The sequence below is a fragment of the Elaeis guineensis genome, chromosome 3 (genome assembly GCF_000442705.2).
Source record: "Elaeis guineensis isolate ETL-2024a chromosome 3, EG11, whole genome shotgun sequence".
In the NCBI taxonomy this organism is placed as follows: Eukaryota; Viridiplantae; Streptophyta; class Magnoliopsida; order Arecales; family Arecaceae; genus Elaeis; species Elaeis guineensis.
In genome coordinates, this window is record NC_025995.2 from 26,811,322 (window position 1) to 26,838,826 (window position 27,505).

Genomic DNA, 27,505 nt, shown 5'->3' on the forward strand with positions numbered 1-27,505 from the left:
TGTATCTATTGTCTGTCTCAGATACTATATACAATTTTTTGACTTAAAAAGAATTGCATGATAGCCCAAGTATATCCAGCTTTATTTTCTTTGTCTCTGCAATTAGTTGAAGGATATTTAATAATGAATTATAATAGAAAACCATAAATATGGATAAGATTAGGCTAAGTATGAACCCAAGGTAACCATAGACATTTTCTCTATTAACATTCTTGTTCCTAATTCAAAATTTTCTGGAAGTTTAGGTACAATCAATTCTTATTTAGGTGGAGTCTTCACATTTTTAAGCCTAATCTTTTAAGTACTACTCCATAAAACTTGCAAGAAATGTTAAATGAACATGCAATGATGCTTACAAAAATTAAATTCAGAAATAATATTTAAAACAAAGCTGAAGAGACAATAGCACTAATTTTAGTTGCGAGCAAGACATGTAAAAAATCATGTAGATGAATTTCGTAACAGAACAAACAAGAAAAAAGAAGTTTAAATAAACATCAAGATAGAGATTAGTGAACAATGATATAAATCTTAGAGACACTTCAGAGTGCGATAGAGTAATAAAAAAGAAACTACAGCTTACGCAATTTATCTGAATTCTACAATTGGTATGAAGTCAGAACATGCAGAAGGCTTAGATTTAGAAACATAGACAAGCCTGGAAAATCTTGTTGTCTATAACCATTGAGAAACCAGTTAAAATCATAAAATGATTTTTCCAACAAAGGAATCAAATTTTATTAACCATATACTTCAACTGTCCCTTCCCCTACCGTACAAGATCTTGAGTCCTGGCATCTATACTAGCTAGCAAATCTCATTGCCATTTACTTAAAAAGAAGCATGGTATCATACCCTCCAACATTCCTACCTAAGCATTTCATGCCACTTAACGATTAAGAGGAAAACAAGCTGCATGGATAACTTACACAGCCTTCATCCCACAAAACCGAATGATTGACCACCTTAGAGTCTGAAAACGAAAATTTCAACTTTAAGACAGTCCTTTCATGTGTCTATTGACATTTCACTTAGTCTTCAACTCTATATTACATGCTTCTAGACAGTTCATTCCACATTGTCGTCCAATTTAAGGGCACCAAAACCACTTATCTAGCTGGGAGACTATCATACCATACAAGGTTGGGATCACACAGAACACAAGAGTCGTTCATATGTGTCTCTTTCCCTAAAAATTAAATGCATGCTTTGCCTTAATTAGAAATTAACTGTAATCACAATTAACGAATCTGTGACTGATAGTTAGTCTATAGTGATACCCTAAGTGTATAACCATTACAACTAACAAAAAGCTACAGCATGTATTATGGCAACTTGGAGTGCAACTTCATGAGTTCTCTAACAATTCATTTCTATTTAAGACTAATCCCATCCAGCATTGATCCTACAGCTAACAGTCCTATGCTGTCTCACTATAGACCATAGAGAACACTGAAAACAATTTGCCTACCCTGTTTTCCTAGATATATGATGTCTACAAAGCAAGCCAAGGACTGAAGTTATCACAGCTTGTGTTTGCATTAGCCTGCTCTAGCATGATAAATACACTTCCCAGTGCTGAGGTATCCACTAGCACAAATATATGACACCCATGAAGCAGGCATCACAATTCTGTTATGCCAACATAATTCTTTTGTGCCAAACCTGTTTCCAAACCATGCATCCAGATCCATTTCCTGTGCCACTTTCAAGCAAGCAAAATACAGGTTCTTACCCATTCCTTAATATATTGTTACAGCACTAACTCCCAGGAAAACTCCAAAGCCAACTCCAAGGAAAACCTACAAATATTGCCTTTGGACATTCCATGTATAAGGTTGTCAGCAATTTATAAACAGGTTTATATGGTGTTTTAGGAGTTTAATGTGCTAACATATAATGGATATTGTAATAGCCTTCATTATGTTATTTTGGACCTGGTTATTCATGTAACAACTACCTCTCTGTTTATTAATATACTCTCTCAAAAAGAAAAAGAATTTTAAGATAAGATTGCAACTTTAGGCATGATTATGCGAAGATACAAGGCAAGCTAGGATTTCCCAGCACCTATAGATTTGAACATAGATGATTTTATGCTATTAGTGCAATTCCAGCATAAAATTAACTTGGAACATCTCTTTTTACCATTCTTTTCTTTATGCCTTTTCGCTTTACTTTGTTTCAGGCCTAAAATTTGGCCACATGTGTGAAATGGCTCATTTTCTTCTTTTTTCTCTCCAATCTCGAAATTACTATGATCTGCATAGATATACTCAACCATTGAGAGATCATTCTGTCACTTTACGCCATAATTGAGGGTGGACAAGGTGGAGAAAGAGATGTTGTTATTGTCCCCTAGATGTCCAACAACATAAGGCTTGCAGGTTAAGATGGTGTGGTAATTCTTCATCTTCAGAATGTTCCTTAATATATTGTAAGGCTAATTGTCAGTGGCATTCCTAGACTATCATATGTTGTGAAGGATGCCAAGGGATGCAAGTGGGGTTGGGTCAGGTGTTCAACCTATATTAACTTAGGGTCAAATTAGACCCAAAACCTACCCACCTCCTTGGTGATTCTAGGTGAGGCTAGGTCTTCATACATGTTGGATTTAGGTTCATCATAGCTTATGGAAGTAGGCCCAGATTTTTTAACAAACTTTTGTACAATGAGTCGAGTCCATTTGGCATTCAATTTGAACCCAATTCTTTCAACGCTCATACTCTATGGAATAGCATGTTAGGTCTTAATATGCAACCTATCCTCAATCCATGAGTCTCAAATTTGGGTATGTCAGGTTTAAAGCAGCTTGTTTATTAGGTATAGCGCACTTTCGGATCTTTGAAACCCACTTGCACCCCTATGCACAGTTGATGGAACCAAGGAAAGAGCTTGAAGCCAAATTTGGGGCCAAGGGATATGTGCAAGGTGTTTGCCTAAACATCCTCCATTGGCAAAAACCAGCTTGATATGACCAATTGCATTTATCACAACTAATTTTACCCTCACTACAATAAGCTGCCAAAATACCCTTCTGAAGATAATGTTCTCCAAGTCGCTAGGAAAGAACAACTGATTGAGTTTTCTTATGGCCAGAGGCTAAGATGTCTCATTATCTATACTACAACTCGAGAGGTGACAATACTAGAAATTTATTGATGTAAGATCGATAATTTCAAGTAAAATTGTATATGGGATAATAATGGTTGATGTGTGATTGGTCATGTATTCACAGATTATTAAGGGATCATCTTGAACCTGATTAATTCATGTAACAATACCCTCATGTAACGGACATTTAAAAGTAGGTTTGAGATTACATGGTATGGGAGTATTTTGATCATGCATTGATATGGCACATATAGTGGCACATCCCCATATCTACTCATGGTTTGCTGATACGGGCCAATACGGCATTCTAGATACTGCAATAAGAACCACTACAAGGAGCAGCACATACCACTTTAGAATCAGTTCCTCAAAATTTGTTTAAACAGGGTTAATTTCATATGTTTCCACTAGATAGGGATACATGATGAAAAAATAGGAGTTTAAGAATAGTATTTCGCATAGTATGTTCAAGATGAGTGTCTAAGATGAAAATGTTGAGATGGATGTATGGTAATAGAAAAAATAGAACAAGAAATAAAGTCATTCATAAAAAGGTAGAGCTAGCACCAATTGAGCATAAATTGAGAGAAGGATGGCTTGGATGGTTTATACATGTAAAATACAAGCTGAGGGATGCACCAGTCTGAAGCAGTGATTTGATACATGCAGAAGAAAGAGAGTTAGATGTAGACAGAAAATCACATGGGATGAGTAGTAAGGAATGACTTGATATCCCCACATCTTTTAAAAAATGCGGCACTAAATAGAGCAAAAATGGAGGAAAAGGATCACATAGTGAACCCCAACTAGTTTGGAATCAAGACTTAGCCGAGAGTATGTTAAACAATACGCATTTCTTCGATCTTTTTCTTTTCTTTCCTGTTCTTCTATCTGTTTTTCACATTGCTTGACATTTTATTTTATTATTAATGTCTATATAGTTTCTCCAAGGGAGACTTCGAATTTGATCACTGTAGTTCATGATGAAGAGAAAGAGAGCTTGGCATTAAAGCTTGAGGCCAAAGCCAGACAAAAGGGAAAGAAAGGAAGATTGGCTTGGATGGGCCAATGAAGTAAGGAACAAATATTAATGTACATGTATATCTGGGTGACCAAGCCAAGCTGGGCTAGATTTGCTTCAGTGAAGACCTGAAGCATTGTAAACCTAGAAGTTATGCTTGGCCTGATTAGCCAGCCAATAATGAATTCCTTGCTGCTGAAAGAACAGGCTAGGTGGTCAGTTGTCCAATATGCAGGTATACCAAGAAGCAACCATCTAAAATTCCAGAAACTTGGAAAGAGCCTAGATGAAAGGGGAAGAGGAGAAAACATCTTTAAATATATGTAGAAAGCTTGGCCCATCTCTTAGATATAAAGAAGTCGAAGAACCAAATGAAATGCTCGAATCAAAGATATTTTTATGTTATAGACTTATAGGTAAATTAAAAGACCTAGGGAATAAAAGAAAAGGATTCATTTCCCTTCTTAGTTCATAATATAATAGGATTGCTTTAAATGAAGCTTGTAACATAGTAAACTGAGATGTACAGAAGTGAAAAGGATTCTTTCCCTCCTAAGGGCTTGTTTGGATATTCCAATAAGAATATCCTACAGGAATCATACCTGTTGGCCCACCTAAGCTGCAGTCTTCTAAGGACCCGCCCAAGTCCTAACATATATCCCAGCATGTGCATCTGTTGCTCTGCAGGAAGAAAAAAGGACCCATTTTCCTCCCACAAGATTCGGGCTGTAGAGGTGTTGGATTAATATATTTGGTACCCAAATAGACCACCAATTCCACGAATCTAGTAGGAAATCCAAATCCAATCCTGCCGCATTTCCCAAACAAGCCCTAAGAGTTCCTAAGATACTGCACATGCGCTACTGATTAAACATATTATATCCTTCTAGATGATCTCCATAATTTGTACTCAAGCTGACGCTAGTAAGAAAATCCACTTTTATGGCCAAACAAAAAGAGATTATAATTCAGCAAAAACAACTACATCAGCAAAAAATATCAAAATTCGCAAAATATTAAACATATAGATTATAAAGTATAGCATAACCAATAATTCAGGAATAACACATTAACAAGATCTCGTTTATGCTTCCATAATCTAACCATATATTTTTATTATTGAACATCCCATAGAAAACATAAGGTTGCAGAAAACATAAAACATACAAGGAAATGTTTTGACAAGAACAAAATGACCAAAATTAGTACAATAAAAAATATTCAATGGACTTAATCCGATTCCAGCAATCAAAATATGCAAGTATACACAAAGATGTGGAAGGAAATTTCAAAAACAAATTACATGAATAATACAAGGTTATGAGCTTACCAAGGCTTTGACGTACAGCCTTTTTTAGGTCCGCTTGGAACCTCTCTTCGTCATCCAGTTCAGTATGCAATGGTCTCAACGTCTCTGTTCCATTATCTCCTGGCCATGAGAAAGCAATTTTTCATTAGGCAATAAAATTCACACTAGTAATTGTCCGAGCCATCCTCTCTAGCTGCTTCACTATTGACCGGTACTTTTACAATATTTGGTGTCTTTTTACCAAATTATTTAGATCTTTCATTGTAAAAATTAAATTATTTAATTAATAACCAGAAACCTGCCATAAATTGCTCCCTTGGATGCGGACTCTTTTTTGTTTTTATCAACTACTCCAAACTATTGAATTCAAGAGAAGCTGCTCTGTTGATGCATGCTCCTACATATATAGCTTTGGTGCTATCTCTATTCACACGAAGCATGAGAAAATAAGGACAAGAGACAGTAAACTTGGTTGGATTGGTGCTGACATGCATGAAATCAATTACCCTTAAAGAGCTAATGGTAAGAACATTTTACAAACTAATTTACCATTTATATCAAAATCTTCATTTTCATAGATAGGGTAATCTGGAAAGACACTAAACACTGAACTAGAATATCACAGTACCACATATTTTATTTAAGCTGACCAGAATACTTCTCCAATTTAATAATTGGACTACGATAAACCACAACACAAGTCCTTCCATCCACTGTTCATCAAAACTTTTTGATTTACTCATTCATCAGATTAGACATTAAGCAATACACACACACACACACACACAAACATGCACCCACAGATACACACTTATATGTTCGTGCACAAATAGGTACATACATAAAAGAGGGGGGGGTTGTATGTAAACATATACATACACACTAAATCACATGTGCATATATTCATGTATATCATGCATGCATAGATGTGCCTTTATACACGTATGTATGCATTCAGAAATCAACAGAAATAGAAAAATGCAATTAGCACACTTGTAAAATGTTGTTAAGAGGCAACACATTTACAAAATTTCGACTTACTGCCTTAATGGATAAAGTTCATCTGTTATTGGACCTCACTATTAGCCATTCTTGCTTATAACCTTGTGCAAAATCATAAAAGGGCTCCATCGTATACTTGTCAAGCATAATTTAAACAACCAGATCAGGTTGATTTAATTGGCACTTACTATATCTTGTTCATGAGAATTGGTGAGATTTTGTTTTGGAGCATCTGTTCACCAGTTGATTTGAATGCCATTATCAATGAAACCAAAGTAATATTTCAACTAGGTCTTCAGTGCAAAAGCATCCTAAAATTCTATTCAACAAGCACAAAGTGTGCAGGTTGCTCATGTAGAGTATTAAAAGTCAATTATATAATATTAGATGGAATCATCGAAATTACCAGCAGAGCCACTCCAGAACTGCATATGTTGCGAGACAAGGCGTGACAAAAACATCAATGGATCCATGGATGGTCAAAAACTTTGAGCAGGCATAGAGCCATAGACTTTCTACATTTTGCATCATGGAGACAAGATTTTATTCGATTCTACTGACATGTCAACAAATTTAATTATGGGAACTAGGTAGGATAGAATTCAGAAGAGACAAAGGGTTTATTAATTAAAAAAACAAAAAAAAATGAGGAAAAGAGTGGCAAATAGTTAATCAAAGATCTGGGAAACCACCATATTTGCTTCAGCAATATGAGTTTTGATGTTGGTAAACAGTAATGGTGAAAAAATGAATTGTATTTCTTTCACTTAAACTAGCTAAAGGAATTGGGAAACCCAATTCTCCCAAGTCATACAAGCATTTGAAAGGACAGAATTAAGAAATCAAGTCAAATGCACCTATATTGCCATTTCACTTATTAAAAATTGGTCCTCAAAAGATTGATTAGCAAATAATGCTCCATTTTATTGAAAACTTTAATAAAGATCCAGAAAGAATCTCATCACAGAGAAAGAACCAAAACAGGGGGACAACAAGTGTGTTCTAATAAACTGAGTTAAAGCAGATATATTTTTTGATTTCTAATGAATCTGAACTTTTTTGAATCCAACATCATGAACTCAAACATGAAAGTATCTCTCATATCAGACGTGAAAATTTTCCCTCTCAGATTGACTCTTCCCAAGTCCAGGGCAAAATTTCAGAAGGACTGCATGGTGGTTGCATAACTTTGAAATGCAACTAATAAAGTAGGCCACTCAGTCATGGAGATTTCATGGCAAGGCCCTTTTTTATTTCTAAGAATTCTGAAGGAAGATAAAAAATCATTAGAAGTTCTAAAAGAGAAGAAATATACTCATAGACACCTATTTGCATGTGTTTGACTGTGCTCCATGCAAAATGATGAATGAACTTGAGTTAAGATGGCAAACAAGTCTTCCCTATCTCATGTGAGAAAAGAAAATTCATAAATCAAATGTAAATGGAAAGGATACATAAAACTAATATTCAAATTACACGAATCGACAATTCAACTTCAACCCATGGAGCAGGTTTGTTCATTCATAGAGAAACACATGAATTCACAAATGTGAGTAACAGCTCACAAAAGGGAGAATTCACATGTAAAAAAAAAAAAAAAAAGAAATCACAGAAAAACTTTTGGACAACCTTTAAAAGAACAAGATGCTAAATCAGTAAGTTGGGGCACAATATCAGATCAAAGCCACACTATATGACCAAATTGGAGCAATTTCAACTTTATTCTTAAGCATCATAAGAAAAATAATGAGAGAGCCTATTAAGTAGGGCAGAGCGGGAGAGAAGAAGAAAAACAAAAGGTCAATATCCAATCTGTTCCAACCAAGGATTGCAAAACCATCCCGAACTGCCTAGTTCGGGGTGTATCGACCAAGCTAGCGACGGACTAGGATGGTTCCAGCATTCAAAACAAGAAACCAATGGAGAGGGAGAGGGAGAAGGGGAAAAGAGAGGGGTGAGAGGACAAGAGGAGAGAGAGAGGGCCGCCGAAGGGCCGTGGAAGCTGCCAGAGGGCTGAGGAGGGGCTCTGCCCTCCTCCCAATCGAAACAAAGGTGACAACCCCGATTTCTTTTCTTCTTTTTTTTTTTTTGGTGATTTAACCCTATTTCACTAGAAGTCAGCAAAATAAAAAAAGAAATAGGGGCCATCAGTCCTATTTCGATCAAGAGGAGGGCAAAGCCCCTCCTCCAACCCTATGGTGGCTTTTTTGGCCCTCTGGTGGCCTCGACAGTCCTCTAGCAGCCTCTGATGACAATCCAGCAGCTCTCCCTCTCTTTTTCTCTCTCACATTCTTCCTCTCCCCCACTCTTCCTTCCGCATCAGGCTATACTCCACTGGCCTTCACCATCTCTCTTCCTCCCTGCTCTTTCTCTCTCTCCCTCCCTCGCTTCCTCCCTGCCTCTCTTTCTCTTTCTCTTCCTCTCTCCTATTCTCCCTCTCCCCTACCCTCTCTGTTGTGTAAGGCGGGCCCAGCATTGAATTGATGCAAGTACATTGAATCGTGCCACCGGCCAACTAGTCTGAACCTCGGTACCGGCACAGAGAATCTTGCTTCCAAAAGATACAATTTTTGCTAGTTGAACTACCACTGGCTTGCAACATATGTATTATAGGATGGAAGACATTGAAAGATAGACTGCAAAACTAGATACGGATTTAGAACTCAATTATGGGGATAACCTTTTGATTCCATCATGTTGTTCAATTTATTCTATCTGTAAAATTGGTAAACAACAACAAATATTATAAGGATGGTACTGCTAGTTAATTCATGGCAAACTATAAACAATCACACATGATCATTCCCAAACATCGAGGACAATACTTTCCATAACCACGACCTATCCAACCTTTTCCCAAATACTTGGGTTCTGCCTTATAGATCCTCGTTCGTCAAGCACTCCTTGCTAGGAATGTCGTCGATGTCATTCCAAGCTTGGCCAAGTATTCCTTGCTATAGCCATCTCTGAAGTTATTCCAAGCTTCTCCATGTCTTTCCTTACTACCTCCAACCATGTTACCTCAAATTTCCACACCTTTTCCTTCAAATCTTCCATACAAATTGAAGTATCTCTCCTTAATGGCTTCCCCTCAGATTTTCATTTCACATGCTTGAGCCTATCGATAGATTGGGCTAGCCCAAATCAACCAAAGACCTCACTAAAAGAAAAAAACAAACAAAAAAAGAAATCTAAGCCTAGACTCCTCGAGTTATCTTGAGCTCATTCTTTAGGGAGCATGAAACTTACCTGAGAATCGATATTTTTTGGAATAAGCATTACCCAAGCAACATTCATTGGAAAGTGGCTCTCGAATGTATTATCCATGTTCTTTTGCATTCCTACTTTCCAAATAAGTTGCTGAGAACCATCCATCTTTCCCATTATACCCTTAATGCTTCCAGGTCTAATTTGTATACTTATCCTTAGCCCTTTATAATTAAAGCCTAATTTCCTTGTACCAAACTAGGTTTTCAACCTATACAAAATTAGGCGACCTAGATGATATAAGTGCATGACAAAATAGTCAAAAATGCATTCAATTAAACATGGGTAAGGAAAAAAAGGGGAATTTGTTTGAATGCATCAACAGCTAGCAAAGGCAATTGGACACAATACAGTCATCTATTTGACATGCAAAACATCAGTACTAATATATAAACAACAATAATTCAAGTGCAAGGTACATATAAGTACCAAAAAAGGTAAACATCAAGTAGCCCACATCAAATACCATAAGTCATGTCCTACCACATAAAACAAGACTAGATAGTTCTACCAGTCAACCTAAAATAAAAAGCCATATCAATCTCATAGATGCATAAGAGGGGTTATTTTAGGAACAAAAAAATATGGCTGCTTTAACCCATCTCACAGGTGGGTAATTGTTTCCACCCATTTCATGGGTAAATGCTGCCCATGGGAAGATAATTTGGCAATGTCACCTTTTTGATAGGAGCATGAGAACATGGGTAATTTGATTGATGGTAAAGTTGACAACTTTCCCATGATATTTTACCCCTAAAGAATGGGCCTTACAGGGTTATAGGCTGACCTTGAGCCTAGAAATAGAAGCCTAAATAATTTTTGGGCCAACCCCATGTGGGGAATTTAAAAGTATAATTAGGCCCATTTGGAGCCAAGCCTAAACCAAAAAAATATCCTAATTAGAGTCAAGTCCAAGCCTAATAACTCCAAGCCAAGGCAGGCTGGGCCAAGCTCAAGCCTAGTGTTTAAACTTTCAGATTTTCCTTTCGCCTAGGCTTGACCTAGCCTATTGACACCCCTATAAATGCTCAATAGTCAATACCATCTCAATCAATTTTCCATCACTTTATTCTTAAGTTATGCAACTCCTACGGCTCCTTACTATATTCATTTCTCAATCTATCCTTTCTAGTCTCACCTAATATCCATTTTAATATTCTCATTTCTCCAACAATAAACTTGTTTCATGAACTTTCTTTATTGCCCAACATTTGATGCCATACAAAATTTCAAGACTTATTATCACGATATAGAATTTTAGATAAATTATAGTGACAACCCCTCAACCTTAAAAAGATTCAAACCATCCCTTCAAGTTTCCAAATCGTTCCAAACCAGTCCTCTAGCTCCCCAGCCAGTGGATGACATTAGCCTACCCTTCCAAACAACCAAAATACCCTCATCCTCTTCAGAGTGTATATGAATGAAGGAGTGCAAAGTGCTTTGAGATCTATGTGATTGGTGATCCTTAACTATGGGTCATATACTAAGAGTCCTGTGAGATTTGTACAGGTGGATTCGGAGTGCTTTGAGATATGCGCAATAGATGATTCTTAATTACGGGACACATGCTAAAGGTGCTTTGAAATCTATGCACGTAGATGAATGAAGGGGTTCGAATTGCTTTAAGATCCGCACAATAGGTGAACCTTACTATGGATCATATACTAAGGACCAAAGTTCATCGTCCCGGTACTCGATCCCATGCCGATAAAATCCCACTATAGTGTCGATACGCAGTATGGTACGATACATCTGTATCAGTATGGACCGATTCAACATGCCGATATGGGATGGTCCAACAAACACTGCTAAGGATGCTTTGAGATCTGTGCTAATGGAAGAATGAAGGTGTTTTGAGTGATTTGAGATCTTTGTGGTGGGTGATCCTTAATTATGGGCCATATTCTAAAGATGCTTTGATATCTATGTAGTAGGTGATTCTTACCTATAGGTCACATACTAAGGGTTCTTTAAGATCAGTGCAAGGACTTCTAACTATAGAAAACTGGTACAAACGGCATTCTGGTCATAATACAATTTTATGCTATCATATGATGGTCATATGACACCATTTTGTTAATGAAGATGAACAACAAGACCAATTTAAAATGATTCGAAAACTTGAAGGATTGATTTGACACTTTTTAAAGTTGAGAGAGTCTCTAAGAAACTTCTAAAGTTTAGGGGTGTCACTATAATTTCCCTGGAACTTTTATCTTAGGTCTCCAAGGTATGCACCGATCATATAATACTTCAAAGGCACCTCTCTAATTCAGTTACATAAATATTCTTCCATCTCCTATTTATTTTGCATAATATATCTTATTAGATAATGAAACCTAGTAACCAACCACTCTATGGCACCAGAAAAGGACTCACCAGAAACAGAAAACAATTTGCAACAAGATCCACGGGATGATATATAATGGAATTTGATTCATTTAAACTTCTTGTGTCCCAATCTGTAGCATTAAATTCCCCTTATTGATTTCTATTAGGATATATAAATTATGGACACAGGTAAGGAACAGAAGTGCACTACTATTGTTTATATTTATAAACAACTAGCAGTCAAATCCCAAATTTTTCAAAAAAGGTGTTCAGGGACTCATAGATGTAAGACCATGGAATTTCATACTATGCTGAACCACCCCATACACCCTATACCGAACCGGATCGGTGCGAAATCGGTCCGGTTCAGGCCTATAATTCGGAAAATCGGCGAAACCCAAACCGTACCACATCCAACCGCTCGGTTCGATGTGGTACCACTCCGAACTGCACAGTTTTGGACCGATTCGATTCAGTTTACAAGGGAATCGATAGTACCATGAGGTGGGGTGTGGGCTGGGGGAGGTTTAGCCTTTATATTGTTGAAATCAAAAGATTTCAACCAAATTTAAGGTAATCCAAGTTTCCCTCTTTCTCTTTTTTTTTTTTTTGCATTTTTTTGGCAGAAAAACAGCAATAAATAAAAAAATAAAAGGAAATCATGCCAAAATTTTTTATTTTGGTATGATTTCATTATATGTTGCAAATCTTTGGATGATCTACATGATGATACTAAAATCATAAATTTTCATTAACTATATATTTTTTAAAATTAAAAAATATATTTTTAAAATAAAAATTTATTAAAAAATAAAATTTAAAAAATAACTATTAAATTGGAATATTGTTTAGGACGATTCAAGCTACTTTCGGCATAAAATTGATATCCCTTTGTGAAGATTTTTATGCATGATGCGTATAACAGCCTAAACCTAATTTTGAATAAAATTTAAAAATAAATAGCATTTAATGCATGTTCATAAGCTTAGAAAAATATATGTAGTACCCATGATATGTTTCTATTTGAATCTAGGCTCAAATAAATTTTCAAAATTTTAAAATTAAAAAATATTTTTAATTAAATAAGTAATAAAAAATATAATTAATTTTTAAAAAATATATAAAATTAGTAATATATTTTAACTAATTCAAAGATATTATTTGAAATACAAAACATATTTAAGATATTATTAAACCTGTAGAAATGAATCCATCGAGTAAGAAGGATGCAAAGCATGATATTAGTTGGGACCATAGCAAAATACTCTTGGCTCGGCATTACTAAAGATGCAAATGGTACAACATGAAGTTCAAAAAAGAATGGGCGACTAGGGTGAAGTAATACTTGGCTAGTGGTTATCCCGATATAGCCATGTGCTAAATAATACCCACAGAAGGTCTAACAACAGATGAAGAAGTACTTCACTGATTTCAAAATAGCAAATGAGAGGGTAAAGCAGAAGAGGACGAAGATGGACTGTCGAGCTGTAGAGCCATCTTTCTATCACTCTCATGAATCAGAGGAAGCCTTCGCTCCAAATGACAAGGCACAATTAAGACTGTCATTCAAACGAGTCTAGATGATCGATACTAGCGGGAGGAGATGGTCAAGTATAGAAGATGACTTGGATCGTCATACTATGAATTGGAGTCCGACTTTGCGAATATTGGAGAGTCCAAGTTCAAAAGGACCTCAGTTAGGAAGACTGTCAATAGAGGCAGGCATAGTATTTTATTTATGCTGGAGGTTTTTGATAGTAGGAGGAAGTCTTTCAAAGAGATTCCAACAGGAGCCGCCATCTATGATTTGAATCCAGGCTTTCTCCAATAAGGATTCAAAGCAGCAAAGATTGATAATATGCTGAAGAAAAATAAAAAGGATATGTGATAAGCTATTGGATCATGATTTCATTATAGCCACATTCTAGCAAATGCAGCAGGCAACATATACTACTGCTCTGCCATTTCAGCCATATAGGTTGTCATCCAGACATAAATCCTCCAGGACCTAGGGACATTTATGGTAAGCTTCTTAACAATAACAAGAAGGATCTAAAAAGGTGTATTTCTTGTTATAAGAATAAATAGCTCACTTACGGACTGACGATGATGTGTGATGATTGGATCAATCATACCAGACGGAACATCATCAACTTTTTGACATTATAATAGAAAAATATTTTTTCACAAGTCAATTGATGCTTCAAATAAGGTACATGACGCCATATACATCCTGAGACTAATGGAGCTAATTGATGCGATAGGAGAGCAGAACGTAATGTAGGTCATCACGGATAATATGCCGCAGTATAAGATCATCGAAGAGTTGCTAATGAGGCAACGACCATATATTTACTGGACCTCATGTGTTGTATATTGCATCGACCTCATGTTGATGGATATTAAAAAGTTTTGTAGGATACAGCTGGTAGTGGACTCAATCCAGACTATTGCTAGATTCAATACAGTCATGCATGGATCTTATTACTAATGCGAACATACACTAGGAGAGATCTTGAGACCGAATGTCATATGATTTGCTACAAACTACATAACACTTGATAGCTTTATGGACAAGAAAGCAATCTTGTATCAAATGTTTGTCAATGTTGAGTGGCAAAAGAGCAGATATGTGAGGACTAATACCGAGGAAAGTCATGTGAAGAAGTTAGTGATGAGTCAATCATTCTGGCAATGGGCCAATAAAATAGTAAAGGCTATCAAGCCATTATACGAGATGCTTTAGACCGTGAACAGCGAAAAATACCCCGAGATAGGCTTTTTGATTATATGATGGAGAGGATAAACAAACAGATCAGTGAGATAGATCTAAAATACGTCCAAAAATACATCAACATCATCAAGCGATGAGAGGATTATTAGATAGATAGGAACTTGCATCTAGCAGATAAGCACGAAATCAAAAATCATTTGAAATTTTTTTTACTCTTATACTTGTATAAGTTTACTTAATTATTATGAAATTTATCTATTGCTTACTACTTAAATCTAAAATTCCAGTACACTATACATAGATGGATATGGATAACAAGCTTCTAAGTGCTCTCCATAATGTGATATATAAGATGATGTCCAATCCAAAAATCGCAGTTATGTCTGCAAGAGGTAGATTAACTGAGGTGTAAGCATTTAACTAAATCTGGTCTTCAATCAATCACATATTGTTAACAAATACATTTTCCACAAATAAAACAGTTTAGGGAGGGGACAGACAGCTTTGGACTCTGATCAGCTGTCATAAGCAAAAAAAAGGATGAATCCAAATAAATTAAATATCAATAATGACAAGCAAAAAAAAGGATGAATCTAAATAAATTAAATATCAACAATGACAAGCTTTATTGACATCACATGCCTACTAATTTCATACAATCTAATACATAATTTTGCTTAATATTTTTGTAGCTAAATGGTGATTCATTTTGGATAGTCTACAAATAATTTGAAAGACATGGCTATCCACATTCTATCTCAGATGATCTCTTCTAGCGGCTAAAAGTATAATTGGTCAACTTTCGCCCTTATCCACAGCAAGTAGAAAAACTGTCGACATATAAATGCCTTAATGAACTAGTATATGTTCACTATAATCTAAGATTGAGACTAAAATGCATTTAAAAGAAAGTACAACTAAAATATACAAATCCGACGATAGATGATTATGCTCTTGATGATAAGGATCCGATAATCGAATAGCTTACAGACCAACAGTAGAAGCCGGAGCTTGATGAGTCGGGATCCCCTCCATGACCAGCCAGTTTGGTAGTTAACGAGGTTAGGATGGATCGAGGGCAATGGGCAAATTGAGATATTCCATATAAGATTCCAGCTGATCAGCACAGCTTGAGGGGCCACAAAAGAGTCATTCATCACGTGACTTCATATCCGAGACATCCTCCCAGAGATTTTAAGTGAAAAATGTTTAGACGAGGCCAGTCATCTCAATTAGATTGAATAAATCTATCCTTCCAGGCACAGCAAAGTCAATCACAAAGGGGAACGAGAGAAGGCTGACAACTACTCAACGAAAAGACAAAGGAAAAAGAAAGGCAATTGCATTGCAGTCCCAATAAAGAAAGTGGAGTCAGCTCACTCATTCAGAAACCAGCAAAAGTGATGATAATTCTAATAGTCATGAATTGGTGGCCAGGAAGAGTGGAGGTCAAGAGACCATCGTTCCTAAGACAATCGTAGGATGATCTTTAATTCATCAATAAGTTTCAGTATACGCATACCACACAGAACAAGGACCACGGTGCATGAACTAATACAACTGCGAGGATACGATTTTATATAGACGACTGGCTTCTAAAGGTCGTTCAGCACACGATACAACTGCAGATGACCTTGCACGTGAAGTAGAATCATGGATGTATCAAATTTATCCTTGCATTATGGATCCTATTGTCCACAAACAGCTTATGATCTATATGGATATCAGTATCGTGCATCCGATGCATCGTCTTCCAGTGGCTACTACCCTATGCAGCTCGGAGATCTTACAAGTCAAATTTTGCCGCCGGCACATTTGGATGGGCCTCTCCACTATCGTACCATCAATCCAACGAATACCTCCCAGTGCCAGAATTTGAACAAAAGATCTGAGATATCCTACAATCCAAAATGGATGTCTTATGGGATAAGCGTTCAGGACTATGATGCCGCTTGATTAAGGGGACAGATTGATGTTTCTCCCGATTATGTGAACGATCCAGATATTACAAGTATCATCGACATTCGACGAGAAACTAGATCAATAGATCTTGAGATTAGTACATTGTACTTTGTACTTTAAATATATTTAAGGCATTGTTTTAAATTTCTTTTATTTTATTTCAGAGTGATAAAAATATTATATAATATAAATAAACATTAATTTGGATCTAAAATCATTCAAAAATTTTTTAAAAAAATTAATTAGATTGAAAAGAAATAAAAAAAATGGAACAAAAAAAGCATGCTGGTATGGAACCAACACACAAAACTGTATCGATATGGAACCGACATGCAAAACCTCGATATGATATGGAACTAGTACCATACCGAATCGATCAAGAAGACAATAAATCACAAATTAAATAATAATGATCATATGAAGCAAACACAAGCAAGTTTGGTTCTTTAAATACAGTCAATGGTATAAGAGGTACATGAAAAACTATATGAAAAATTTTGCGGCTCTGAAGCATTAATTAGCAATAAATGCTTAGCTAAAAGTAGAAAATAAACTATGAATGTCACTTAGGCACTTAGCTCATGTGAACAAGAATGCAAAAGTACATACTGTGGTCAAGTTGTGCATTATCCAGACTCATGGCAGGAGTATGGTCTCCATAATTCACTTCGTTTGGATACCGTAAATGCACTCGATTTTCTTTTGCATATGGCAAAGCTCTGGAGTTTCCATCAAGCAATTTCACAGAGCTATTTCTTCTAGGAGCCTGCCTATCAGTCTGTTGATTAGTAGGCACAAAACCATCATGTACAGCTCCCATAGTGCCTGCAAGAAATTAAGAAGAGTTAAATACCATCATGCGCAGATCCCACATATCCCAGTTAATATACCCATTTTTGATATATGACAATAACATGATAAATCTTCCTAGTATTTTTTACTGCAAAAGTGAGAAAGTGCATACCTTGCTTGTGTTTAAAATGAGATTGGCTGTTGGTCTTCTTGATGTTTTGAGGGCAAGAATTGTTGAAAGATTTTACAGGCCATGCATTTTTCTCCATTCCACCCAATTTCAAGCTCCCTTTGTTTGGAATTCCGTTGTCCTGGCCAAAAGGTTGTACATCATCAGTTTTAGTTTCATGGCATTTCTCACTATAGTCACCACTAAACTGCTGTGCTTCTGAATTTAGCCTCTGATCCAGCCTACAAAATTTATTTCTAGACTGGTTGAACTTAACACTTTGATGGTCCTTGTGCATGGCTTCTTCTGAGAAATGAAAATCACCAAAACCTATGCCTTCTAGGCAAGCTGGAGGAATATTATCATGTAATCTGGCCAGATAGTCCAAACTAGGGTTTGAATTAATAGCACCTGGTTCTTCTACTACATTTTTGGGGAACATGGTGACATTCTTAAACTGCTCCGCAAGGTGTTTTTTCTTGGCCTCATCTTCAATGCGCCTTTGGTACTCCAAAGTTTCCTCAAGCTTTTTTTCCTCTGCCTCGAGTTCCACCCTACACCTAAATTCCTCTTCATTTTGTTTCAAGTGATCACCAGTTACCATGTGTTCAGGCTCCAAAAGGTCACCATCAGCAAGAAACTCACTGCAGCAAAATATGCATATTGACTAGGTCAACAGCTGTATAAGACAAAACTTCTGCGAATTATAGGATCGACTTGTATCTGTATGCCTTTTAAGATATTTATATTGAAAAACTGAGTTAAAAAGAAAAGACCAGGTACTACAGTGATCACTGGATGTACGCAATGACCTAAACCAGCTTGTACAATATGCAATTAATTATTGCAGATGGGAACTCCCAAAAGGACTGCAAGTTACAATTTGGTTGATTTGATATATGATAGAGTAGGACAGTTATTACATACCATTATACTGATTAATAATTTTATCAAATAGGCATTATCAACAAATTGTGTGCCGCTACAAAGAAAGTTGGATTATCAAAACATAGGTTGGAAGAGGATGCTGTTAAAGTAAATGAGTTCCAGCTGCTGCAAATACACTTTGTGTCCCCGCCAAAATTCTACATTTCACTGAGGATAAGAAAGCATGTCAATTATAGCCTTTATTCCAGAAGTTTTAGTCCCTTGAAAGACTAACAGCTCATCATAAAGTTGGGTCACAAAAATTCTTTACTCTCAATTTTGAAGGAGCTAATCCAATCCACTTGGTTCAATGTTCAATATTCAAAAAAGAAGCCGATCAATAATGGCCACATTAGGCTGCCTGTATCCCACTACGATTAGTAAAGGAGGATAAAGAATGAAATTTTTGAAGTTAACCAACTTGCTTATGTATGCAACTGTTGGAAGAAGAGATCTTAATAACTTAAGCAAGCAGATACTCTAGAAAGCAATTGCTATGAGTCATGTGAATCTCGATTTAAACACATGTCCCAAGATCCCAATAAAGCGAGCATATTCACTCAGAGATGATCTAAAATAATGGAATAAGTCTATGCCTCTCTCAGAAAATGGGAAGAAAGAGAAAACGCTATGTTATCGAGAGCTTGGCATACAAGGTGTCTCATCAAACCAGGATTTGGAGGTCAAACGCATCCATCTAGATTTTTCTCTTTGCTGCAACGAGACAAATAGCAATTTGTAGGTACATTTTTTAATTGCTTAATGCACGACTCTTAGGAATACTGCATAACACATATTGTTACTCAATACAAGCTTGGAAAATCTATATAAGCTTAAAACCAAATTAGCTTGACCCATTTTTAATTGGCTCAGGGCTTACTGAGAAACATTGTGCCATTGTGGTCTGGACATGTAACGGTCCTAATAATGTGGATAGCACCTAGTTGTAGCCCTCAAATATACAGCACTGCATGCTGAATACGGTAGGCATGTGTATAAATATTATCACCTTGTGTGGTTCACGTACACAGCACACCCCTCAAGGGTCTAGTGATACACAAATCAAAGAGCATATGTACAGTTTAAAAATAATTAGAGTACTAAGTTCTCATGCAGTCAACTCCACCCCATAGAAAGAGAGCTTAAGAATCAAGGGACGTGATTGAGTAAACCTGCCTTTTGACATGTAAGCAGAGAGGTAAACCTGCCTTTTGTCATGTGAGCAGACACCGCCCACTGTTTAACCATGAGCTTCGAGGCCACTCACCTTTGTTTTGACTTTGAAGATTGTCTTTTGGGCACTAAAAACCGTTAATCCATGAATTCAAGCACCAAAATATGTTTCCATAGAAGATTACGCATTAGAAAGTGAAGTTTATACTTGTTAGTGGAAAAGGTAGCATGAAAATACGGTTGCTAGTGAAGAAATTATGCCTAATGAAGGGCTTGCTTTTAAGAGGATTCTGTTGGTCCCAGCAGCCAACATATGAACTTCAGCAAAGACAATCAATGGATAATATAAACATATTAAAAAATAACTATAATTACAAGCATAGACACTAAGTTGCTCACCATGTAGAAACCCTATGGAATCCTTTATACATGTTAACAAAGCTTAACTACCAAACAGAGTGAAGTAAAGAAGCTGACATGGGCAAATTTGTGTTTAAGGAGCAGCAACATGTCACTCTCAAGAAATGAAGTCATGATAATTTCCAAAACATTGACAGAACCAAGGAATTAGGTGAAAGACAATGAGTTGAAGCATATTAATTGAGAATAAAAGATTCAGGAAGGCTCATCAAAATAACAGGATACCATAGAAAGAGTGATTTTAGCCTATAACATATCTCCGAGAGGCCCATGAACATGTCAAGAAACAATTATAAGTTATGATGGTTAATTCATCATTAATTACTTAATAAATGCAATCAAAGATGCTTTCACATCAACAAGGCCAATGTAAAGGATTGACAAAATTCAGTAACAAGCTCCAAATGCTTGCCTAGCCTCTCAGGCAACGTGAAGAAGCCCCTTAGCACCTCAAAAGTCCCCAAGCAGGGCGAGTTTACTGAGGCGATGCATAGGCAAACCCTTGAACAAAAGGGTGTTTGGACTGGCGCCTCTCTAATATCCAGCAATATTCTTCCTATTCCTTTTCTGCTCATTCTTTTAGAGCTTTATATTTTGGTCTATTGACTCCTTAAAAATAAAGGACTACTCTATGATGTTCAATGATTTACCTTTTGCATTATATTCTATTCTGAATATCAACTATGTTTTGGGAAGTGGTATTTTGTTATCATGATTGAAATTTGAAGCTACTAAAGAGTGCCCAGTGGTTCATTTTACTGACTTTTGTTTAGAAACATAATATGAAAAGTAATATTTTGATATGATGTTTTGGAAGATGTGAAAAACAATACCTAAAGTACAAGATGGTTATGACTTTTGATGTTGAAACTTGAATAACTAATCCTAGAATGCTTGTAATATTGTCAAATGACAAATACATAAACTAATTATTTCTATACATTTACTGATTTTCTTTTAAACTAGCACCTCCCTTTATTCAGGCAAGCACCTTTTTTGGTGCCTAGCACCTCAGGTGACATAGAGGCTCTAGCACCTTAAGGATGCCTTTTCATTTTAATAACCTTGAACAAAATGGGGCTTTAAAATAACATAGAATTCTAGCATTGAGACCTTCAATAGCTATGCAATTCTCTTATTACTCCCCCTTCCAACTAATGCTCTACAGGCTCCAGATTGAAGAACAATAGGGAGGTCATGCAAAAAATGCATAACCTTTTCTTTTTGACAGACTTACATTATAAAAATTACCGAGCAAAGTAGGCCAACTCATCTCAGACATGGGGTCAGTGGCATAAGCACTTCAACAAAGCTTTGCATGTCCACAATCATTTAACCAATCAAATCAGGAAATTCTGCAAAGGCTTCCCAGGAACTTGATGCAATCGAACATGTAGAGTACCTGATCTCATTTATGGAGCACAAAAAATCATTGTCTTGCTTCGATAAAATAGTCTGCTTCTTTATTCCAATCTCCCTTGCCTCCAAGCAGAGTCTACAAGACATCTTGACTAAGAAAGGACTTAACATTCATCTTATTCTTTTAGAACTAGAACTAGTTAGTGAACTATATCCAATGAGAAATAAAGATTGAACTCAGCAAGGAAAATATTATGCTATCTCAAAGCTCATATACTTAAAATTAATTATCCTGCTGTCCATTAGTCTAAACATCACCAAACAAGGGGCACCACCCTGAACCGGCCAGTTTGGGGTGTGCCAAACCGAATTGGGGTGGAACCAGGACAATTCCACCCTTCGGTTCAGAAAACCACCCGAATCACTCTGAACCAGATGATTCCAAGCAGTGCCGGTGCGAACCACCTGGTTTGCACCAGTACAGTGCAGTTCAGTGCGCCCTCCCCTCAATTATTTGAGAGAGGCACCCCCTTATGGCTTTTTCTTTTCAATAATGGTTTGTCCAATCATAAACAGTCTTCCAACAATACTAGTTGTGATTCAAGACCAAATCATAACCATGAAGCCATAAGCATGTGTAGGGTGTTTATTCTTTCATATTCAAGATGCACGTGAAGACAACATCACAATAGCTAATGGCGATGTGGCTTCAGATAAGTTAACGAGAATATCTATATATTCTCAAGTATGTATGTAAACTGTCATTGTTGCACAGAGTTTTCTTTCATTGCCCTTTTTTATTAGCTATTATGATCAGACAATTAATTTATGTCATGACTTGAATATGGTACATTTTATTATTAATCTATTTTCATAAGCAAGTAGTCCAGTCTCATTAAATTGTATACCTTTACAAACATCATGGTTTATAAACAAATGATATTTATGCAGCAACAAATTGAGTTTTCTACTTCCATGAATTGAAAAATCCGCTACAAAGACTAAAACATGATATAGCATGTGTGCAAGTGCATGTGCATGCGTTTGTGTAAAATTTCCTTACATTGTAATTAATTATTAAGTTAAACATCTAAGCTTGATGCCTTGAACTGTCTTAAGGCTTATGGCTCAACCTTCGAGCTAAACCTCCTCTTTTAGAATGATACAGCAAATGTCTAGGGCCAAATCAAGTTGGAGCTTAGTAGCAAGTTGTACGGTCATCCAAATAAAAAAGTCTGGTATCACCTTCAAAATTCAACTAGTCACTGAAGCAACTAATCAATCTAAATACCTAGGCTCAAAAAAAATGCTTTAAAATTGAGCATATTGGGATTCAAAGTTGGAAGACAAGTCCCTATGGTTTTAAGCCATTTCAACAGAAATTTATGTTCGAAGCAGGCTCCTTAAAAGACCATTCAGCAATTAATCAATCAATAACACTTTTGTCTGGATGCAGATGCAAGTTAGAAGTAACTCAACATGACCAGTATTTACCATATAGTGACATAAAACTATTCACATAACAAGACAGACAAAAAGGATAAGAAACTCAAGGTTGCAAAAGATTTGGTCATGATGGTGAGGGTGATGTAATTAACGTTACAAACTAATGTCACATATTTACAAGTGCTAGATAGGAAAGGCTTACGATTTCTCTGCAGTTTTCTGATAAAATGGCCGCTGATCATTAGAGCTCACAGCCTGGAAAGCATCAACCAATATCAGCGCTAGAGCATTACAAGACATCAGATACAATAACCTCAGTGAAAGTAATTGAATCAGAGTCAAGATTGTTACAACCTTTGTATCCTTGGCCTTTTTATAATCTTTGTTTTTCTTCTTGTCCTTTGACTTCTCATTTGTTTGTTTCGGATCACCTCCTTTATTAACATTCTTCTTAGCATCCAGTGCAAGTTCTGCCAGAAAAGCTTCTCTTGCAGCATCAGACCTCTCTGCAGCATCTTTGTCCACCAGATCCTCCAAGTGCAGCTGCCAAACCAAGAGAATGCAGCAAAAGGTGTAAGTACAAAAGTCAGTTACTTGATGTCTTGGCATTTGAAATATTTAATTGGAACAACATGCATACTGACCCGCAAGAAAGACTTTACAAGAGGCAGAACAACCATCCGATAATCAAACATAGAGGCAGGCCCAAGCTTGAGCTCCAACTGCTGCATGCCAGTGACGCTTCGCATGATCCGTGCATCAATCTTGTTAAGCTGCAACCAGAAAGCAATGGATGAGTCTCTGATACCAAGCACATAAAGGTTATAAAATCCTTCTGATAAAAAGATAATTCCACCTACCTCGACAGATAATTGCTCCTTCTGTCTTTGAATAGCTACACCTATGCAAGTGTCTGTCTGATGCAAGTAGTCATGCGTTCTCCAATCATCATCTTCACCAGAGTCCAGATCACAGAGACGAGATGTCATACAAGACAAAGTATCATCATACCCAAATTGCGGGACATTCAGAGCTTGTGCCTCCTTAAGAACATTAGAGACGGCATCCAATTCAAATCTACTGCTGATGAACATCTCATCGTTCTCCCTTTCAACAAGCTCTTCTCGCCGCTTCCTCAGAACAGCCTCATAACTTTGAGACACAAGCTTCCCAGCATGCTCCCTTCTCTTGAGCTCTTCAAAGCAAAGATTTTCCACGGTTTGCAGAGCCTCCTCATAGCTTAGATGGTCACATTTCCTCTCACACATGCTTTGCAAGAGGTGGAACTCCTTCTCGAGCATCCGAAGGATTTCCATACCCTGATGTGATTTCTCCTTTCGCATACGAGTCCAAGCTGACAGTTGCTCCCCACTCGAAGGACCAGCAAATAACCAGGAAAACAGAGCATTAGTGTCAGGCGCACTTTCTGTACCTTCATCAGAGCCACAATTATCAGCATTTCCAGAACCAATCTTTCCACTGAATGAACGACCATCCAGAAGGAGATTGGATGAGTCACAATTCAGAGTGATTGCATCAAGAACTTCACTCCCCTGCCCAGCAATATCTGCATCACCAGCATTGCTATCCTTCTCAGAGTATCTCCCTAACCCACACGACTGTGACAACTCCTGCAAAAACTTAAGGATTTTTTGGAGCTGTGAAGCACCCAAGAAGCAAATACAAAGAGGTGACTGGTCCAAAGAGTGGCTAAGCAGCAGCGAACCAGACTGGAAGCCTTGGATCTCTTCCATGGCGAACTGTATCACCTTGTTCACATGGCTCACAGAGAGGCTCTTATGCTTGACAAGCAACTGAAACATGCCTTGAATTCTTTCCAGAAGCTTGCCCCTCTCCATATCATCACATAAAGGCCATCTTTGGGAGACGTCATCAAAGTTGGACGCATCGCCATTCCTTCCTTCCATGGTAAACCCATTGCAAGCATCCTGGCCATTCGACCATCCACGCAGGGATGAAGGAGACGAGTCCAACTTTTCTCTCGCACTCCAATACTCTGATATGCAGTGCTTATCCTTGCTGCCAGTATCCAAGTCTACATCCTTGATAACCGAGCGGCACTTCAGCTGCTCCTCTTCAAGCATTTGCGCAGCAACAGAGGCATCGATGGGCTTCCAGGACCCATTGACAAGCATCTCTATCCACTCTCCATCAACTTCTTGGGGCAGCACCGACTGCAGCTTCGGCAAGAGGCTGCCCATGTGTTCCCGCACCACATGCTGCATGTGGGAATCGCAATCCGTGAACTTCTCGTCGCAACAGCAACAGAGCCAGAACCTCCACGCCCCGTTGGCCTCTGCAAAGGACAGAGCCTCCGAGAGGATGCCGGAGGCGAAGCTGTCCTTGGGCGATAAGAGGCATAGTGCGCCCGGAGCTCTGGGATGCTGACCACAAGGAATCCCAGCCGCTTCTCAATGCTCATCGACTTCCAGTACGCCCGGACCTGATCCACCCGGTCGGTCGAGGAGGCAGGCTTCCGGGAGTTTGCCTTGCGGCGCTCGGCCAGCCGGTGACCTATCGAAGATGAGGAGGACGCCGGGGAGTCTACGGCACGGGCGTCGTCCTCGCCCCCGGACTGCGGGGAACGCTGCTGGAGCAGGCGGGCAGCAGCGACGCGGACCTCGATCTCCTTGCGGCGCTCCTCGGGGGTCTTGGTAGCCTTCTTGATCTCGTTGGGCCGGCGAGCAGCGGGGACGACCCGGACCTCCATAGGGTCGTCGGAGAGGCGGCGCATGGGGATGAGGCGGAACTTCTCCTCGCCGGCGGCACCGCCGAGGTTCTTCATCCAGGTGGAGATGGAGGCGATGTTGGACTTCTGGATGAGAGCGCGGAGCTCCTGGCGGACCTGGTCGATCCGGGCCTCGGGAGAGGAGAGCTTATGGGCGGCCTCGTCGTGGAGGCTCTCGCGGGCGGGGTCGATGGGATCCAGGATGCTGAGGGCGCGCTCGCACTCCTGGACGACCTCCTCGTAGCCGCGGCCGTCGGTGGCGGCCTCGTAAAGGAGGTTCGCGTAGAAATGGGCGAACTCGATGGAGGAGGGGGAGAGGGCGACGGCGCGGCGGGCGGAGTCGATGGCGGCGCGGAGGTGCCGCAGCTTCGCATTGGAATCGTCGAGGAGAGCTGCGACCTTCACCTGGACGGTGCCGTGGACGCGGTGGAGGAGCGGGGAGGACTCGTGCTGGAGGCACGCGTCCCGCATCAACCGGAGGGCCTTCTTGTGGTTCCCTCGCCGGAGGGCGGTCAGCGCCCGCTCACACTCCGCCTTCACGGCGGCGGGAACCTCGTCCGCCGCCGAAGCCGCAGTCGAAGTCGCAGTCGCAGCAGTAAGAGGCGCTTCCTTGTGAACGGATTGGAGACCGGCGTCGGCAGCCGGGGAGGGGGAGACGTCGGCGTCAGCGGCGGCGGCGGCGGGGGCGGCGGCGGCGGGGGCGGGGGCGTCGGATGCGGGGCGGGTCGGTCGCTGCTGAGGGTTACGCTTCCGGGGGCCCATGGATTAGGAGAGCGGGGAGAAAGGGAGCAAGGAGTGCCCTTCTGCTACTCCTTTTTCTTTCTTCCCAAAACACCACCTAACCCAATCTTTCTGATACAGGAGAAGGAAATTAAATGGATGGATGAATCTCTATCGAATAGTAGTTACTTCAATTAAGATAGAAAGAGAAAAATGAGTTCGAGAAAGAGAGAGTGCATGTGGTGGCAAAAGATCAGCAAGAAGGAAGGGAAGATGGAGAGACCTACCGCGGCAATGCTCGGGTAGGACACCAGCGTCGAGAAAGAGAGTACTGTGATGACCCATAAGCATCTATAAATAATTACGATGGTAAGCAGCCGAATGTAACGTGCGTACAATGATACCGGGTAGCCGAAATGCTGAATACGAAATAGGCCTCTCCTGAAAATGGTAACACTGGTCTCTGGCATTTTAAATCTTGATGCCATACTGTAGATCTATTTCACCCATTGATTTTATCGGTTGATTTGCATCACAACTCATTGGACCTTTAATATGCATTGGAGCTCCTGTTTACATCGTATTCTATCCCTTGATTCTTGGTTGATTTGCATCTCATGACTCATTGATCTACTTGTTCCTTTTTTCTTTCATTTATAATACTAATTATAAAGTATTATATTTTTTATTATTACATTCTTAACAAAATAGGCTCCTTGGTAAACATAAAAATAAAAAGATATAAATTCTCACCATTAGATTGATATAAATAGGTTTGATTGACTGGGAATGGTAATTACAATCCTTTTTAGTTAAAAACAAGAGCTCTTAATGGTAAAGCATGTTGTCAGAGGCACACTTGTCATCCAAATTGATCAGAAGCAGGGTGGTCTACACGACTTGCTCGGGTCTAGACTATTTCAAATGGTTGGACTTGATTTTTAAGTCTAATAGATCGGGCCAAGCATAAAATTTGAGCCTACTCATCTAATAGGCTGGACTCAGAT

The 27,505-nt window shown here is 38.5% G+C and overlaps 1 protein-coding gene across 1 annotated transcript in view; it reads right to left on the reverse strand.

The window, feature by feature from the left end:
* Positions 1-26,928, reverse strand: part of LOC105034021 (uncharacterized) — a 46,349-nt gene extending 19,421 nt beyond the window's left edge. Inside the window, 10 exon segments of the mRNA XM_029261480.2 lie at positions 5,466-5,564; positions 17,353-17,568; positions 17,708-18,348; positions 21,627-21,719; positions 23,232-23,284; positions 23,384-23,572; positions 23,674-23,802; positions 23,890-25,401; positions 25,404-26,630; positions 26,786-26,928. Of these exon segments, the coding sequence (XP_029117313.2) occupies positions 5,466-5,564; positions 17,353-17,568; positions 17,708-18,348; positions 21,627-21,719; positions 23,232-23,284; positions 23,384-23,572; positions 23,674-23,802; positions 23,890-25,401; positions 25,404-26,540 (4,069 nt within the window). The 5' untranslated portion in view covers positions 26,541-26,630; positions 26,786-26,928.
* Positions 26,929-27,505: the final 577 nt, after the last annotated feature.